This window comes from Vulpes vulpes, chromosome 7 (genome assembly GCF_048418805.1).
Source record: "Vulpes vulpes isolate BD-2025 chromosome 7, VulVul3, whole genome shotgun sequence".
NCBI lineage: Eukaryota > Metazoa > Chordata > Mammalia > Carnivora > Canidae > Vulpes > Vulpes vulpes.
The window spans coordinates 23,058,063-23,076,682 of NC_132786.1; the positions used below are offsets into that span (position 1 = coordinate 23,058,063).

General features: G+C 43.3%; 1 protein-coding gene across 7 annotated transcripts in view; it reads left to right on the forward strand.

The window, feature by feature from the left end:
- RBM33 (RNA binding motif protein 33) overlaps window positions 1-18,620 on the forward strand; it is a 136,044-nt gene that overhangs the window by 63,181 nt on the left and 54,243 nt on the right. For all 7 annotated transcript variants that reach the window (XM_072763242.1, XM_072763243.1, XM_072763244.1 and 4 more), the window contains 3 exons: window positions 1,743-1,951; window positions 5,265-5,553; window positions 10,511-10,569. In XM_072763242.1, coding sequence (XP_072619343.1) covers window positions 1,743-1,951; window positions 5,265-5,553; window positions 10,511-10,569 — 557 coding nt within the window. The remainder of the gene's footprint in view (window positions 1-1,742; window positions 1,952-5,264; window positions 5,554-10,510; window positions 10,570-18,620) is intronic.

The following is an 18,620-nucleotide window of genomic DNA, read 5'->3' on the forward strand; positions in this document are numbered from 1 at the left end:
AGAATATTTTCATCTAATAATAAACAGTTCAAGATTGATGGTGCCAGCAATAGGATATTGCCTTCAGTTCACATAATGGTCCTTGTATTACAGGTGTTTACAAATTACTTGATCCAAATTCTCTTGTAAAAAAAAACTTCAGACTATCATTTGTTATTTTTATTTTGCCATATAAGCTGTGTATTTCATAAATATTTATTCATTATGTATTAGTCCAACTAGTATAAAATCTTATGTATGCAAGTGTTTTTCTTAAGCACATTTTGGAAAAGGGCAATGCGTTGTAAAACTTTGTTACGTTGAGCTATATCTCTTTACTTTAGAATATGGACATAGTTCAGAAAACACTTAAGAGGAAATTAACATTTCAGTTGAAGTTACAAATGTAATTTCCATCCTGTCATATTTTGGTGACCTTTTGTGACAGCTTGTCTCAATTGGAGGAAAGCATTTTTACTTGCTGATTAAAGATGTCATTTGAAACCATTTTATTACTGGGGATAGTGAAATTAATCTTGACATTTAGAACCACTAGAAAAATAATTGCTGATTCACCGCATAAAATGTGTATGTGAACCCATCATGTAGTCAAGATTAGAGTAAAAGTCTGTGCTTGTTAAGAGGAGATTAAATTTTCTTTTGAATGGGGTCTAGATTTATTTGAAGGGGAGGGGAATACCACAGAAACAATATCAAGAAAATGAAATGTGGCTGAGAAATTTTGGAAGAGTTTGGAGATGATTATGGAATCCAAGGTGTAGGAGATAAACTGGTAATGTTTAAAATTTGCCCTTCACTGTGGAAGAGAGTATATGAATGCCTCTCAGGATTCAGTGAAACCTTCAGGAGATATACACTTGCTAATATAAGATATCACAGTTCAGGCCATATTTTAAAGTGAAGGAACCGTATATGAATAAGTCAGCTTTTCTCTTTTAGGAATTGAGAATAATATGCCAACTGAAGCTGCTTAGGGCTGGAATCCGTGTTTTTGTATCCTTAAAGCAGTGGTCAGAGAGGTGAGCAGCTACTGGGTCGTCCTATAAAAGCGTTTGCATTAATGAGATTTTTTTCTTCTGCAACTTTGCTCTCATCTAACTTCCATTATCAGATTGCATGGGTGGAAGTCTTTTTTCAGAGTAAAGGTTTATTTTGTTGTTGTTTTGATAAATCTGAAATAATATTAAATGATTTTTCCATTGTATGAAATTGATTTGAGTGATTTCATTAATAGTTTCATTTACATCAGAATAAGCAGGAATTTGTTTTCTTTATTAATTTTGAGTCTGTGTGCCACTGCATATCCATGCTGCTGGTACTGGTCCCACTGAGGACATTGTGCTGGTGTGGGCCCGGAGAGCCTGCTCCTGGCCTGTGCCGCATGCTGTCAGGGAGAAAGTGACTGCAGCGGCTTGAGGGCAGTGGACTCCGAGCCCTGGCCCCCTCCTTTTAGCTTCCCTCTGCACATTTGTGTGGTCTCAATTGAAAATACTTTGAAATTTGCTGAGGCTCCTGTGTTCCCTACATGGTTCATGGGAGGAGCGTGTCTTCAGCAGGGGTCACAAACAGACGGGACGGCGAGGGTCGGCAGCTGGCCCTGCTTGCTGCCACTAGTCATGTCCTGGGGGTGACGCATTTGTTGTTTCATGGTGTCCTTATCATGTGTGCTTTCCTTGTTTTCTCCCTGTGAATCTAGTTTAGGCTGTTTGAAATATCTAACATGTATACCTTTTTTCAAATAGAGCTTTCAGCAGAAGCCAAAGCTGCGTTGCTTGAATTTGAAGAGCGAGAACGACAGCATAAGCAGGGGCGCTATGGTTCGAGGCGGGGAGGAAGGAGAGGAGGCTCGGTAGTGTGTCGTGGAATGGGAGACCAGAGGAGAGACAGTGGCGAGCGTGCAAGAATGAAAGATCACAGACCTGCTCTGCTCCCGACACAGCCTCCTGGCGTGGTAATGTTTACTTTTCTTGCGTTAGTCCAAGGCTTTAGAAAAATGAAAATGTACCCTTGTGGCTTTCATATTTGGTGTGGATATCCTATTCTGAAATTAAAATCTCGTAGTAGGAATAACAGCTGAAGTGTCTTCATAACATAACTTCATCTATGGTCTTATAAATTCAGTCCTCCTGGTATTTGTGTAGTAAAAAGAAGAATTAGTATGCAGCTACTTATGGAGAAAGAAGTAACAGGCCAAGAAGCACAAGGAGGAGCCTGGCTTCTGTCCTCTCCCTACTTTGTAGAGGGTTGTTGCTCCTGAGCATCCATGCTCAAAATGGTGCATACGTTTGTGTAGAACCTAGGCAGTATTGTTCACTTCATAAAAATAGTTTTTCCTTTGTACTGTTTGCCAGAGTTTTCTCCCTTAAGTGTAGCAGTTTCTCTTAGAGTAACTATCATATCCTATTCGTAATTGTACACTTGGAACTTCAGCTCAATTTGCGTTTTCTGCGCATTTCAAAGATGAGATATTGTAGAAGCAGAGAAAGGAAGTATAGTGATTTTTATGTTATTTTAATTAGCTTTAGCATTTTATGGCTTTTTCCTTCAGAAGTTAATCTTTAAATATAAATTTATTTAGTACAAATACATGTTCACTGTGTCTACCACATGTCCCTCGTACATTTTTATTTGAATTTAGGGGGAAGTCATGCTTTGCCTCTTTGTAGAAATGGTCAACGTTAGATGCATTCACTTGTGACTTGTAAGTAAGGTGCCTTACTGTTGTAACATGGGAATTCCAATTTTGAAGTCCAGGAAGGGGAGAGAAGTTGGTGGCTTAATTAACAACGTAAAGAAGTTGATGATATTAATGATGCTGTTTGCTCATACAACTATTTTGTTTTGAAGCTTCTCAAATAGCAAAGGGGCTGGACCTTTAGTTCCTTCTTTCTTGTCCCTGTTCTGTACCTTCGCTCCCAGCCTCTGAGTGCCATGTATTGAGCAGCCATGGCCTCCTTGGGGAGGAGGGAGCAACCACACACGGAGACCTGTTTGTGTGTAATCATAACTCTGATCCTGGAAAGGGAACTTTATATCCACAAGGAGAGGAGGCATGCCCCTCTGGCCTCCCTGGAGAGGCTGGGCTGAGAGGAGCTGTGAGCCTTTGAGTACTGTTAGCCAACTGGAAAACAGCCTGGGCCCCTGCCGGGTGTGTCCTGTCTCCAGAACTCTCATGACTGAGCTGGGCCCTGGAAGTAAGCCTGTGCTGAGACCTGCTCGGCCTGGTGGTGCTTTGCGCTGTAAGCTCTGTACTCACCTTTGCTAGTCATGGTCTTTTCAAATTTCACTTTCTTGGGAGGCCCAGAGCTGTTGGAGAGGAACATAACCTCGCTCCCATCCATGTCTGTCCTCAGATCACAAATGCTCTGGATCCTGGTCGCTCCCCATCGCAGAGCTCTTCAGAGTTCTGGGAAGAATCTTCTTCCTTATGTCTTTGTATTAGAACATGTTCTAGGTCGGTCCCTTGCCGCCTGGCTGGCACTCCCTTCACCCCTTCTGAGGGTGCTCTCAGGATCGCTGCCTTCCCGGTCTGTCCGGTCGTCCCTGCTGTTCTTCCCTGATCCTCTCCTGCCTGGGGCTGGGCTGTGCTCTCCTTCTCTTCTTCAGCTGCTACCCTGGCAGCCCTCCTTTTGGTCAGAGCTCTCGCTGGGCGGCGTCACCTTCCTGCCACCCGCCCTCTCTGTGCAAGTGTGAGTCTCCAGCCCTGACCCTGCTGATTCTGTGCTTTCTTGCCGCCCTTTATGCCTCCACACGGGCACCTCACACCCCCGAACTCACCGGTTTACAGCACATGATTTCCTTAGAACGCCTTGGTGCTCTTGAGTGGGTGGCCCTGCCCCGTGTTCACTGTCTGTTAGGTCCATGTTTGGCTCTGGTGACCGTCTGTCAGTCAGGGTACTCTCTGAGGGCTCAGTGGCGAGTGAGACAAGACCCCATGAGTTTAATAATAGAGAACACACTGGATTCTGGGTGCACGGCTAGCGATGGATGGAGGCTAGTCCTGGAATCTTTGGAAGAGTCTTCCCCGAGACCAAGACCATATTCAGTTTGCTTTCAGAATTCCGTGGGTTTCTCTGAAATGTCTCATTTCCTATTGCTCTTTGTCCAGGCCTGGCTGTTTCTTCCATTCGACTTTTGCCGTGGCCTGCGGAGGGCTGTGTCACTCCCTAGTAACTCCGTCCACCACATCACATCGCTGATTCCTCCTTATACACTCTGTGTGCTGTGGCGACAAGCCCTTCCCTCGGCACTGGTGTTCAGAGGCACTGGCGTTCAGAGGCCTCCATCATCTGGCATTCTTGTGGGAAGGTGGAGTCAGTGGCGTGGCACTCCCTCTGCTACTTAGTTGTGGCCAGTCTGAGTGGCCACTAGCAGGACTTGTGGAGTCACCTTGGGTGGATTCCACTTGCAGCTCTTTTGCTGACCAACTGCTTGATTTGTAAAAGGACAGTGGCGAGGACCCCCCTGCAGCACACTGTCTGGAGGACGCCCGTTCTTCCTGCTCTGACCTTTCCACAGGGGCTTAGGATGCGGGGTCACCTCGGCCCTCAGCAGCCACATCCTTCCCCTCAGGACTGTGTGACATACCCCCCACCCCCCTACCCCTGACTGCATCAGTTGTCTGTTTTCCCATCCTTGCCTCTGCCCGTCTTCTGTTTCCATGGCTGTGGCCACACTGCTCTCCTGCTTCCCCCAGCAGGTGTGTCTCTGTGCCTGCTGCTTGCAGGCTGTTCCTTTCTTTTCCCTGTGTGACACATCTCTGCCTCCTCGTCTCTCCCACCCTCTTGGGGGAGTGAGGCTTTTTCTCATTCTCCATCCTCCTCTGAGGCCTCATTTCTGGCAGGCCACTTATGCACAGCCCCATCTTTCTTCCCGGCTTTCTGGAGGAGGCAGGGAGGAGGAGCAAGACTGGCTAGCAGGAGGTGAGGGCAGCTTGGGCTCTGGCTATAGCACAGTGCTTGGCTCGCTCTGGGCAGGTTTATTGCCTGAACCGAAATGTTTTCTTTTGGAATCCATGCAAGTGATTTTAAGGCTACCATATTTTCTTCTTTGCCCTGAGATTGATCCACATTGTGAGGCAGCGGCCCTCACCGGGACAGGCAGTGCAGCTTTTTTGCTGTTTATGCAGGTGTCACTGAACTTACTTCTCCAATATTGCTCTTACTGTAACTAGTGTAAATCTGTAAGGCGTTAGCCTTCTTGTACTCTTCTTGCAAATGTTGATTTCTGTGAATTTTTCTCTCTTTTTTTTGGGTGGTTTTTAGACACACTCTCCAAGATTAATTCCTCCTCCGCAGCCTCAGCCACCACCTCCGCCGCCGCCACCACCTCCGCAGCAGCAGCCTATCAGAAGTCTGTTCCAGCAGCAGCAACTACAGCCTCTGCTCCCCCTGCAGCACCCGCACCACGCTTCCCCTCCTCAGGGAGTGCACATGCCCCCTCAGATAGAGGCCCCGAGGGTGATGATGACCCCTCCCCCCGTGACCCCACAGCAGCCCAAGAACATACACATAAACCCCCACTTCAAAGGGGCAGTGGTGACGCCCGTCCAAGGTACGTGTCTCTTTTGCTATGATAAAGTCACATGGTACCGTGGCCAGGTTCTCATGAGCAAGTCTGTAAGAACGACTTGACTTCTTTGGTTCCTTTCCCCACCAACTCCCTAATACATGCCAGCTTGATGGGCCAAACTTGATGTGGTGGAAAGTACTGAACAAATTTTAAATTTCAAGGGCAGTGGAGGACATTGTGGAAATGCCTGAGTTTGTATTCTTCCTAAATAGCCTAGTGAGAATGTTAGCACAGTGAGTGTTCCACTCAGTATGCTCTGGTTAAGTGAATAACCTCTAATGTTATTACAGACCCATGTTATTGAGGCTAGGATACTACTTTTGAGCAGTGGATATGGAGTGTGTCTTCATGAATTTGTTCAGTACACATTGATGGAGATACTATATCTCTGGCATTTGAGATATATCACTGAAAAAAAAAAATAAAGCTTTCTGCAGTGGTGATCTTGCTTTCTAGCCAACAAAGATGGGCAGTGGGCCAGAACCATCACAGTAAGAACGTGTGCAGCGTGCTAGTGGACAGAGAATAGAGCAAGGGCCCAGGGTTGGCTGTGGCTGTAACTAGAGCCACAGGGGTAGGCTTCATTGCAGAGGTCAGAGTTGAAAGAGGTCGGGGAGCCAGTGATGCTCGTGTTTCAGGGGAGAATATTCCAGGCGAGGGATCAGCAAGAAGAGAGGGTGGAACCATGCCTTGAGTGTTCCAGAAGCCAAAAAGAGATGATACGGCACAAGTGGAATGATGAAAGCAGAGAAGAACTGTGGGACCTGAGTCACATGAGACCTCAAACCAGTCTAAGAGCTGTGGGTTTTACTCTGAGCACAATGGGCTGTGACTGGAGAGCAGGGGAATGACCTGATTTAGTTTCTCTCTTGAAAGGGTCATTCTTGCTCCCCTGTTGGGAGTGAGCTGTATGGTGGTAAGGGTGGAAGCTGGTGTTCGGCAGGGGAAAGACTACACTAATGCGGGTAACACAGGGTGGTGGCTCAGATTGGGGTGATGGCAGTGATGGTGGAAAGCTGTCAGATGCTGGATACAGTTAAGAACAGAGCCAGCAGGATTTGAGAATGGACTTGATGGGTGTGTGGAAGGGAGGAGGCAAAAATGATGCCAAGGGGGTCTTGAAGGATGGACTTGCCACCACTTGTGATGAGGGAGAGAAGGTTCTGAGGGGGGGAAGGCCTGAAGTTGTGTTCTGGATGTGCTGCATTTTAGATGTTAACTAGATCTGTGGGTGGAGGTGTCCACTATACAATTAGTAAGAGTTAGGTGGTTGGCACATAGGCAAGTCTAGAGCCTGCACCCAGTGAAAAGCCCAGGGGAAGGATGTTGAAGTGTGGCTTGGAACCTGCAGCTCCCCGACAGGACAGGCAGGGACCCTGTAGGGCGTAGGAAGGAGGAAGCTGAAAGAGTTGTGGGGGACAAGCAGCAGAGGAATGTGGCCTCTGCTGACAGGGCTGCGTAGTGGACTTGCAGGGGTCTTCGGGATTTTGACAGGGTGGTTGTGGTATCACGGTGAAGATGCCTGCCTCAGGCAGACCGGACAGAGATTAGGGGCATGGAAGTGGGAGGGCATTGCAGCATTGCACTGACCGTCTCTGAAGATGTTTTGCTAAAACAGAAGTTGGATGGTAATTGGTAGGAGGAAATGGGCTTGAGAGAAAGTTTCTTATTTTCAGATGGGAAAACCAGTATCCAGTTGAGAAGGAAAGAAATCATGGATGCAGGCAAGGGGGAACTTGTCCTCACTGGGACCCGGCACCCATTGGCCTGGCTGCAGGCATGGCAGTGGGGGAGGACAGTGGAGTGGAGGGGTCTTGTTGCTCTCTCCTGGTGTAGGTTGAAAGGAGATAAGAGCTGGGAAGTGGAGGGGAGAGAAGGCATGGAGTCTTCCCCTAGGGGAGTAGAGGAGTGGATGTGCTGGCGGGGGATGGTGGGCAGTGTTGAAACTCACTTGAGCTTTGTGGTGGTGACCTTAGCGTCAGACCACAGCGTGGTTGTGTGGCACAGACACAGTGTGGGGTTTGCCGGAGTCCAGGTGTTGACCAGGCAGTAGAGGGTGGCATTGTTTGTATGGGCAAAAAGAAGGTGGGAGACTTCTGGGAGAGAGTGAGGTGGTGAGGTCGAAGGTAGTGGTAAGAATGGGGCTGCATAGAGATTGCAGAAAGGTGGGTCATTGATGATGACCAGGTCTTGGATGCGGCTGCAGAGGGATGGAGGACAGTAGTCCGGGACCCAAGAGGCTGGGGACAGGAAGCATTGTTTCTGCCAAGACTAAAGACCACTAGAGACCATGATGAGACAGGAGCCGAACTCTGGGACTTGAGAGCCGCGGTTGGTCCAGCAGACAGAAGCAGAGGGTAGGCATGACACATTTGATGATGTGAGAGCCAAAGCTGAGGTCTGAAACAGCACTGACAGCTCCATTTTGGGGAGCGTTCGGGTTTCCCTTTGATTCCCTTTGAGCAAGAAGGGGGTGGCTGATGCTGGACTCTGCTAACACTGAACTTGGAATCCTAAAGTTCCAGAAGTTGAGGAGAAGTCCGAGATCGAACTTGAAGTGTGGGAGGAGGCCAGTGGCCCGGAAGCATTATGAAATCATGCTGTGGCCTTGGAGCCACGTCTGTGATGGTGACAGTGGCAGGCTGACCTTGGGCATGGGGTGTGTGCTACTATGGGAGACTGCTGCTGTTTTACACATCTGGGAAGTAGAGGTAGAGTGGGTCCTTAACCCCCTGACTGAGCCCCCGCCTGGCCCCACCTTATACTGGAATCTCTTGGAATCACCCTCTGCCAGGGCTCTGTGCTCCCAAGGGAAGCTGTACGGCTGCTGCATGTAACTGCTGTTGTCCCTGTGACTGTGTCTCCTGCAGCCACTGTGGGATGAACAGACCACCACACACGTGTGAGCAGGGAGGACAACCCAGCCCTTTCCACAGTGATTCCCAAGACAGGCAACTGCAGTCTGAGTAATTTGTCAGAATAATTTTACTGCAATCAGTGTCTGTTATTGTGTATATCCTCATAAACATTGAATGGAAAACTGACAGTTGGTAAGGTGCACAGATTTTCTTTGGCCTAATAAAAACAAATAGTATTAGAAGTATGGAGTGAGAAAGCTCTGGGGAAACCCCAGGATGTAGTCCGGACATGAAAATGGTGTGCCATACCAAGGAGTCAGCAACCTGACAGAATGCAGTCCTTCTACCTCAAAGCTCATCATTCAGTAAATATGAGATCAGCTTTCTGACCGTAGTTTTTATACTCTTAGAACCAGCTAAATGATTTTTCCACGTGAAGCCAGGTGGCTCAGCGGTTTATTGCAGCCTTGAGCCCTGAGCGGGATCCTGGAGACCCGGGATCAAGTCCCACGTGGGGCTCCCTGCATGGAGCCTGCTTCTCCCTCTGCCTATGTCTCTGCCTGTCTCTCTCTCTCTGTCTCTCTCATGAATAAATGAATAAAATTTTTAAAAAAGTAGTATCAGAGATAAATACCATACACACACACACTTTATCAGAGACACTTTAATATTTTGCTTCAGATAAATTGATGAGCGCCCCACCCCCCAGTGCCTTTTAGGAAGCTTACAGAATTGGAGGCTGGATCCCATTCTTTGTGAAGTCTCCCAAATTAACCTCTTCTCATTTTGAAATTGGCTCAATGGATTAGGCTGGTGTGCGTGCTGGTGTGCTCTCTCGCTCTCTGGCTCCAACTTCTGCCATTGTATATTTTATCATAAATTTCTTTTAGCCACAGTTTGTGTCTGAGCCATTGTGACTATACACACTGTCACCTTTTTATTTTTTCACACTATCTCTTTAAATTGGACCTTTGGAAGTCTGACCCTCACTATAAGGTCTGATATATAGAGTACCACTATTAAAGAAAATTTGTATTAGCATTCTGTTTTTAAAGTAATTTTGACCTTCAACTTGTATCGTTTTCGTATTTCTCATTTACCAGACATTTCTTAAATTAAACATATGGTACGTGATAGCATTATTATTATGTATTTTCTCTGTATCCTCACTTGGTTGGTTATTCTCTATGCCTGTCTGTGTCCTAATCTCTTAAAAGGACACCAGTCATACTGGATCAGGGCCCACTCATGTGACCCCATTTTACTGTGATCAACTCTTCCAAGGTCCCGAGCCCAAATACAGTCCTATTATGAGGTACTAGGGGTTGAGACTTAAGTGTACACATTTGAGAGGGGACCACATTTCAGCCCATAACACCTAACAACCTGAGAGCTTACTACTTGCATCTGGCGGCACATTTTAATGAAAAATACAGGACACCCCAGTCAGGTGGGGGAGTGCTTTTGTTTTTTTCCCCCTCCAAAATCAAGATCAATATGTTGCATGTGTTGTAAATGGCTTAAAGATACCTGATTTAGTCCCATGGTATAAAACTAACATGTGGCTTCTTCCCAGCTGTAAAATGTTTGCTTTAAAATTATAAGATTTTGTGTTCTTTTGGTAGATAGATTGGAGTTCTGTTTGTTTAAAAACAACCACCCAAACCAAACTGGAAATCTTGTCATAGTGGATTGTTAGTAGATGGTTCTTTGTAACAGTACCATGGGTACGTGTATTGTTCCTTGTCTACCTCCCTCATGATTCTAGAGGGTTTAGATTTAGGTTTGTATTTGGAGTCAGAAAACGGAACTGGATTAGATATTCTGGATAACTGGAATATGGATGTGAAACCCTAAACTTTTTTATTTTAGGAGGAGTAAGCCCTTCTGTTGCAAAACATTTTAGTTCTAAATAGAAATTTCCCTGCTGAAATTTCAGCTTCTGCACTTGCTGTTGTGTGCTGACAAAGGTTCTGCTCTCCCCTTCTCTTATGTGGGGTTGTAAAGTATTGAGTGTAAACTGAATATATTACATATATTTTTCAGTAAACTGTTTGTAATGGAAGCTGTTTTTCTTGTAGTGCCCTTGCTGCCGGTCCCGAGCCAGCCCAGGCCTGCTGTGGGGCCCCAGAGATTCCCAGTGAGTAGCAGCTGCTCTATTTGCCCTGACAGGGATGTACACGCATTTACTAAGAAATACAAATACAGTAAATATAAGTGGTTCCAACTAAATAGAAGTTTAAAGATTTGTAAATATTGACAATAATTTTTGCAGTGGAAAATGTTAAAAGCTTAAGGTCAGTGGAATTTTGGGAATGGAATTAATTTTGTTTAACTGTAAAATTGTTGAATCAGGATCATTGTACAATGCCTTTCATCTTAAAGAGTATGAATTTTGATTTCATTATTGCCATACATCAAGTGAGAAAGGGCCTTGCTTTGTTACCGTGTGTGTGAATTTGTGTACATGTAGGTATGTGTGTGAAATTTTAGGGAATGATAATGATCTCTCGGGGCCCTGGATGGCTCAGTTGGTTAAGCATCTGCTCTTCATGATCTCAGAGTCCTGGGATGGAGCCCCACGTAAGGCTCTATGCTCAGTGGGGAGTCTGCCTTGGGATTCTCTCTCTCTCTGACCCCCTATCCCCCCAGCTTGCTCATGTGTGCTCACTCTCTCAGATAAATCTTAAAAATAAATAGAGCTCTGCTTTGTTTAAAGAAAACTCCCCCCAAACCTCAAAAATCTTAATGAGCTGTTGGTTTTATAGCTTAAAATGAAAGTTTTCTCTTTAAAATATCTTTAAAAGAAAGCATTCATTCTCCTCCCTCCACACTTTGCTGTATTTTACCTAACATTATCCATTTCTTTCATTTTTTTAAAAAAATATTTTATTTATTCCTGAGAGACACATAGAGAGAGGCAGAGACACAGGCAGAGGGAGAAGCAGACTCTCAGCAAGGAGTCCAATGTGGGACTTGATCCTAGGATCCCGGGATCATGCCGCGAGCCAAAGGCAGACGCTCAACCGCTGAGTCACCGAGGCATCCCGCTTTATCCATTTCTTTAACACACTTTAAAAAAAAATTTAACTAGAAGAAAAATGTCCATTAAGTAGTTGTATCTGTTTAAATAAATTTTGTTTTGAGGTTTGGGTTAGATTTGTCATTAGTTCTTGGTTTCATTAAATCATTGAGGACCTATTCTTTTTACGGTGTTGAAAAAAATGGACCAGACCATAAAATTTTAGTATCATTTGTATGTGAAACAGTAACAGTTGGGACTGTTGTTGGGACTGAATAATCTGATTTCAGGAAATATCTAAAAAACATATTTGACTCTAGCTTTGACATTTAAGTAGATCATATATTTATATAAGATATTTAACAAAAGGATTTTAATGAAGGCTCTAGGTATAGTCAGATGATATTAAAAAATCAATATTGGATTTAAAGTTCAGAGTATTTTTTTATAAACATCTTTGATTTGTAGTTCTTTATGAATTAATGGTTTCTGAAACTCATTCTTAATTGTTTTATTCCTTATGTTAACTAATTTTTCTTTTAAATAACTTACGAAATTCTGAAAATACTTTTTAAAAATTAGGTGGTATTTGAGTACAGTTCTCTATTCAAAGCACTTGCCATAATAGCCGAGGTTTATTTTTTTATTTTTATTTTTTTAAAAGAATTTAATATTTATTCATGAGAGAGACAGAGAGAGACGCAGAGACACAGGGATTGGGAGAAGCAGGCTCCATGCAGAGAGCCTGACGTGGGACTTGATCCCAGCACTCTGGGATCATGCCCTGAGCCAAAGGCTCAGGCTCAACTGCTGAGCCACCCAGGCGTCCCACCAAGATTTATTAATTGCATAACCCAGTGATAAGCACATGTGATTTTATTGTCAGATACATTTCTTCTGGTGAGGTAGTTTAACTGCTAGTAACTATAAGGCAGTAATATTTTAAGTACTTTTTGCTGTTTTTCAGAAATGTGAGCAACTATGTTATAATCAATATTAGAACTTGTTTTTGTGTTTTGTTTGCATTATAGAGATAAAACTTAATGTGATAACCAACTGTAGCTGTTTTTTTTTTTTTTTTAAAGATTTTATTTATTCATGAGAGACAGAGAGAGAGGCAGAGACACAGGCAGAGGGAGAAGCAGGCTCCCTGTGGGGTGCCTGATGTGGGACTTGATCTCAGGATCCCGGGATCACGACCTGAGCCAAAGGCAGAGCTCAATCACTAAGCCACACAGGTGCCCTGAAACCAACTGTAGTTTAAGAAAAACATAAACCAATGTTGTATGTACTTGATATTTTTATAAAAATGTGTTTATTAATATAAAATTAGATTGTTAGCAGTTTTCATCTTTTATTTTTCCATTCTGCAAATATAATTGTATCTGATCCTAGAAGAGGCAAACTGCATAGTACTGGAGGATAAGAAGATAATAAGAGGAAATTTCTTTTCTAAATAAAGGTTTATTTATTTGAGAGAGAGCATGAGTGAGGGGAGGGGCAAAGGAAGAGAGTGGGGGAGAGAGAAGCACACTCCCCACTGAGTGCAGAGCCCAACACAGGGCTTAATTGCATGACCTCTGCCAAAATCCAGAGTCGGATGCTTAACCCACTCAGCTACTCAGGGGCCTATCAAAGAATATTTTTTTGAGAAATTGAACTTACTTTTTAAAAAAGATTTTCTGTTTATGTGATCTCTACACAGAATGTGGGGCTTGAACCTACAAGCCCTGAGCCCTGAGATAGGAGTCACACACTCTACTCACAGAGCCTGCCAGGTGCCATGAAATTGGACTTTTTTATTTTTTTATTTTTAAAGATTTTATTTATTTATTCATGAGTTAGAGAGAGGCAGAGACACAGGCAGAGGGAGTAGCAGGCTCCATGCAGGGAGCCTCATGTGGGACTCGATCCCAAGTCTCCAGGATCACACCCTGGGCTGAAGGCAGCACTAAACCGCTGAGCCACCCGGGCTGCCCAAAATTAGACTTATTTTTAAGTTATACAGTGCTCTGGGGACAATAAATACTGTTGAGCTGCTTTTGGAAAACTTTCTGCAGGGTGTGATGTTTTGTTATTGTTTTTGAGATGGGTGGTATGTAGGGGTGACAGGAAATCGTTGGGCTACACAGTAGTTATGTGTGTGATGCAATAGACATCTTCAGAGATGAAGAGAGACTCTTCACCTCACTTTATCGGTGGTTAACGTGTGTTGTACCTTTCTGTAAGCCCCAAATACTGGATCTTAGCTGAAGTTATAGAGTACCTGTGGTCTTGAAAGTGCAGTGCTCTACCTATTTCTGTAATTGATCTTCCTTAGAGCAGGTAATTAGATGTGGAATCTATTTTTTTAAAATGCACAAGAGGTGGGGTGCCTGGCTGGCTGTTGGTGGAGTGTGTGACTCTTGATGTAAGGGTTGTGAGTTGGAGCCTCACACTGCAAGTAGAGATGACTTAAAAATACATGTTTTAAAAAACATACAAGAGGTAGTATGTTTTAAAAAGTCCATTAAAATATTGTTAAGGGGGCAGCCCCGGTGGCGCAGCGGTTTAGCGCCGCCTGCAGCCCAGGGCGTGATCCTGGCGATTTAGGATCAAGTCCCATGTCGGGCTCCCTGCATGGAGCCTGCTTCTCCCTCTGCCTGTGTCTCTGCCTCTCTCTCTCTCGCTCTGTGTCTCTCATGAATAAATAAAATAAAATATTGTTAAGGCAGGCCAACTGTGGGCCACCTCCTGTTATTTTACATATACCAGATCTTTTTTGAATAAAATTGTTTTTTTTCCCTTTTCTGCTAGATTAAACTTGGTGTCGGTATAAATACAGTTTTGTGAATGTGTGTTACTCTTTCATGCCAGTGCTTCTGCCTAATGCTAGTCCCAGACCATAAAACAGACCAGCATATTTCAGCAAAGCCAGTTTTGACCAGTGTAAAATTTTAAAAATAGTGTGGGCAGTATTGCTGTATTTCAACAGAACCTCTTGGAGATTTCTTACTGATGGCAGTTTGCCCAGTCTGTTACTTTTGTTAAACTGAATTTTGCTTTGTAAGATGATCCCCACCCCCGCCACCCCTGCCCCTCAACTGATAAAATGTTCACGTTAGGAAGCCTGACTTCAGAATTATCATGGAGCCTCTTGGAATCAGTAGACTTCTCGGCGCACGGACAGATGTGATTTACACTGATCTGTTGAGCACAGTGAAGGCCACTGTAATCTTGTAGCAAGATCACTGTGTTAATTTGCTGTGTCATTTATTCAGGTACTATTTATCTGCACTTGCTGTGCACAAAGCCCAGGGCTGGGCCAGCTCTACGGGGCACAGGATGAGTAGGACTCTGTACGGAAATTCATCTGCACACATGGGTCAGGTCTTTCTAAAACATGAGTGAGCTTGTGAAGCCATCAGCAAGACCACCACCTATCCTAGGAACGGGGACTTCGTAAAGGAGCTTATTAGGTTGGGGAAAGACACGATTGCAGGGAACTTCACTTTGCTCACTGGGTTTCTGTAATTCACATCTGTGTGCCTACAAGTCTCCTGATTCAGACTCCATGATGAATCCTACATAAATGAGTACTGTGGAGGAAAGGGTCCATAATTTAGTTTTTTGCTTGTTGTTTTCAATGGTCCATATGTGAATTTGCTCTGGAGAATTATATCACACTCACTTAACTGTACAAGAATTCAGCTCTACTCATCTGACTGAAGAGTAAAAAGGCAATCAGAATAAGTACCACTCGATTTCCAAATTTCAAAGGAATTTGTATCCAGTTGGTATTACTGCTACAGTATTCCTGTTCTTCCCCCAGCTTTACATTCTGAAAAGTCCATTTTGTTTGACAATTTTATGAAAATTTGAGAAGTTCTTATTTTAGAACTAATAATATTAGGTGGTAATGCCTCCAAGTTTTTAATTAAAAATCAGAGGACTCTAGGCAATCTAATACTAAATCTATTTTTCATAGAATTATTTAAGATTTTTTTTTAAAGATTTTATTTATTCATGAGAGACACACAGGGGCAGAGACAGGCAGAGGGAGAAGCAGGCTCCCTGTGGGGAGCCCAATGAGGGACTCAATCCCAGGACCCTGGATCACGACTTGAGCCGAAAGCAGACGCTCAACCTCTGAGCCACCCAGGTGCCCCTCTTAAGATTGTTTTTAAAAATTCAAATCTTAGGCCAAAATATGGTATTCTATGCTGTGTGTGATAAAGTAAGCAAAATAATATTTTTATTTTCTGTTGGCAAATTTTATGGAGAGAATTGAATAAACAGGTTTTAAAACAAATATTTGAATGTCAAAGTAATGAATATCATAAGAAAAGCATCCTTATAATTGATGTTGGAAGATACTGCTTTAACTCTTGGCACTGGGCTGCAGCTTCTGTGCCTCTGTCAGCCTCTGTGTCTGGGTGGGCAGTCCCCCTGCCTTTTTGGCTCCCTCACTTCTGGAATTCATTGAAGTGCTCTCTAATTTAGGTTTGCATCTGAGGATTAGATCCACATATTTCATTTTTGCTAAGGATACAGCTCTTAGTGCTGCACTTTAAAACATTTCTGGTCACAAACTTTAATTCCCAGGCTGTTTTATTTTTTCAAATCAGCGTTATGAACCTTTCTTCGAAATATAAATATATTTCAATTGATAGTGTTACCAGAGAATGAATTCTTTTCATACTCCTTTTTATATTGCAATTCTACTCTGCCAAATGTAAACTATGGCTCTGCTCTCTGAACAGTGAACCCCATGGGAGCCGATGGGCTCAGGAAGTTACAGGTGCCCTCTGTGTGCGCTCCGTCCAGTCTCACCATCTACGGCCTGCCATCTCTTATGATCTCATGAAGCATTTCCACTCCTGTTGAGACCTTTGGATGTAGTTCACAGAACAGTTGTGGTTTTCTTTGTTGTTTTGATTTTGTGGGGGAGTGGGCTTGGGAGGCTCCTTTACCTTTCTGCAAGTGACTTGCTGTCTTTGTGTCTGTCTGAATTCTGTTTTCATTTCCAGATACTCTTTGTTTTACATGTTAGTCTGATAGCTTTCCCTTTTTCCCCACAAAAGCTGTCCCTGATGTTTTCGTCACTGATGTAAAGTTTGAAGTCTTGTCTTTATCTGTAGCTGTATTTTCCAGTTATGTATTTATCCTCAAAGAGGTGTTAGGTTTTTTTTTTTTTAAGTTTGTTCATTTAAAGTAACACTGAAATGTTGGTTAATATTTTTAAAGTGTTGCTTTGAGATTTTGTTAAACTAATTTGTTTCAGGTGTCAGTGCAATTGCTGTTTTTAAGCATATGGGTAAATCCTAAGTAACTCATGTTGTAAAGATTCTTGACGTGTAGGGTACTTTAAAACGTGCTCAGTCATTGATTTTGAATTGGTGTATTGGATAAATGCTGGTATTTCAGGGTAGCCAGTTAAGTGCCAAGTACTTTGGCTGCTGAGTAATTTTTCAGTGATTTTTGTTGAAATTAAAAGTAAAAATTACATTTAAAAAGACTACTAAGAAGTTTAATCTTCTTAGCAATTACCTTATTATTTAGGTTGAACCAATAAAATTTCCATTTGTGTGTACTGTGTAGTTACAGTACCTCACAGGTAGGTCTGAGTCCATTCTTTTCCCATGCAACGGGTATATGGTATCAGGTGGTGGTGATTGACACATCCTGGATGTGTTTTATATGGCATTTCATGCAAATCATGTTTGATGAGACTGCTGCCTCAAATTCCATTTCTTTCTGATTAGAGCTCTTGCAGATGTGAATCTAGACTTTATTCCAGTCTTTCTTTTGAACCTCTGTTTTTACAACTTGCTGCAATGCCTTGTAATTATTAGCACTTAGGATCGGGAAGGAATGATGGGCATTTTCTCTTATCAGATCTATGAGTAGTAGCAGGCGAGTGTGGGATGAGAGCCTTCCAGCTGTCAAACATTGTCAGGCTTGCAGGGAGAGAATGCAGTTTAAAATGCAGGTGACATAATACCCAACATCCTCCATTTGCTAGTGGGTTTCTGATTAATCATGATTACCATATATTATCATACCATCAAATTTAATCATATCAGTGAATTCCCATCTGCAGCAGTAACAGGAACAGCTAAACACTATGGTAACAGCTATTAAGTATGGTGGTTATGAGATTCAGCACCCTGTTGACTTGACTTGCTGTCCTGCCAGCATACATTGTGTGTGCTGGGTAGAGATCAGCTACCAGCTGTGGATGGTGGGCATCCACACAGATAACTCTGAGCCCTGGGAGTACTTATGAAATCATATGAAGTAGGTTTTTTGTACAGTAAGTGAGCCAGTAGGCCACATTATAAAAGGTACTTTCTAAAAATGTGTGCTAAACTGTCATGTTGAGTCTCTGGCTCAGTGAAACTATTATGTTGAAATGAAAACCTTTCATGCATCCTTTCCTAAATAGTGACTAAAACTCTTGAGTGCAGTTTGCCCCTCTCTAATGTAATAATCCAGCCAATGCAGTGTTGATGATAATACAGATTTTCAAACTCTCAGAACCTCCTGTATATGCCAAGAAAATCTTTATGGACTGTTTTTACTGATGTGTCCTGCAAAGCACACCAGTTTTTATCTTACATACTTATTTTCTCTGGAGTCTCTGAAGACCTGTATATTTCTATTAAAATGAATTTTTAAGATAAATTTTGAAAGAGGCCCTATTTTATTATAAAGGACAGGAAAGCACTTTTCCCAAAAGATTAGAAACTTAAAAAATCTTTTTACAGTTTAGTCCTTGTGATGTGTAAGCCTGTGAAACTATACAAGGGCGCGTAATTGTATAATCAACACAATTGCAATGTTGTGAGCAATCCTGTCTCCCAGGGGGCTTCCTCGGGCTGCCCTTCTATGGGCACTCTTCTCCCCACCCCATCCCTTGGCAGTGGTGATCAAGTCCTGAGTGGACTCCTCTGGCATGTTTAGTTTGGGTCTGGCTTCTTTCCCTTGGCACAATGTTCCCGAGAGCCTTTCATCCATTTGTTGGACCTGTACAACAGGTCCAAACTTTTCCTCTTTTAGTTGGTAAGTTATTACTCTACCATATGGATGTACCATAGTCTGTTTATCCATTCACCATTTGTATGTTTGGATTATTTCTTCTTTGGCTCTTATAAATAAAAGTGTGCATCATTTTCTGTGTGAATGTG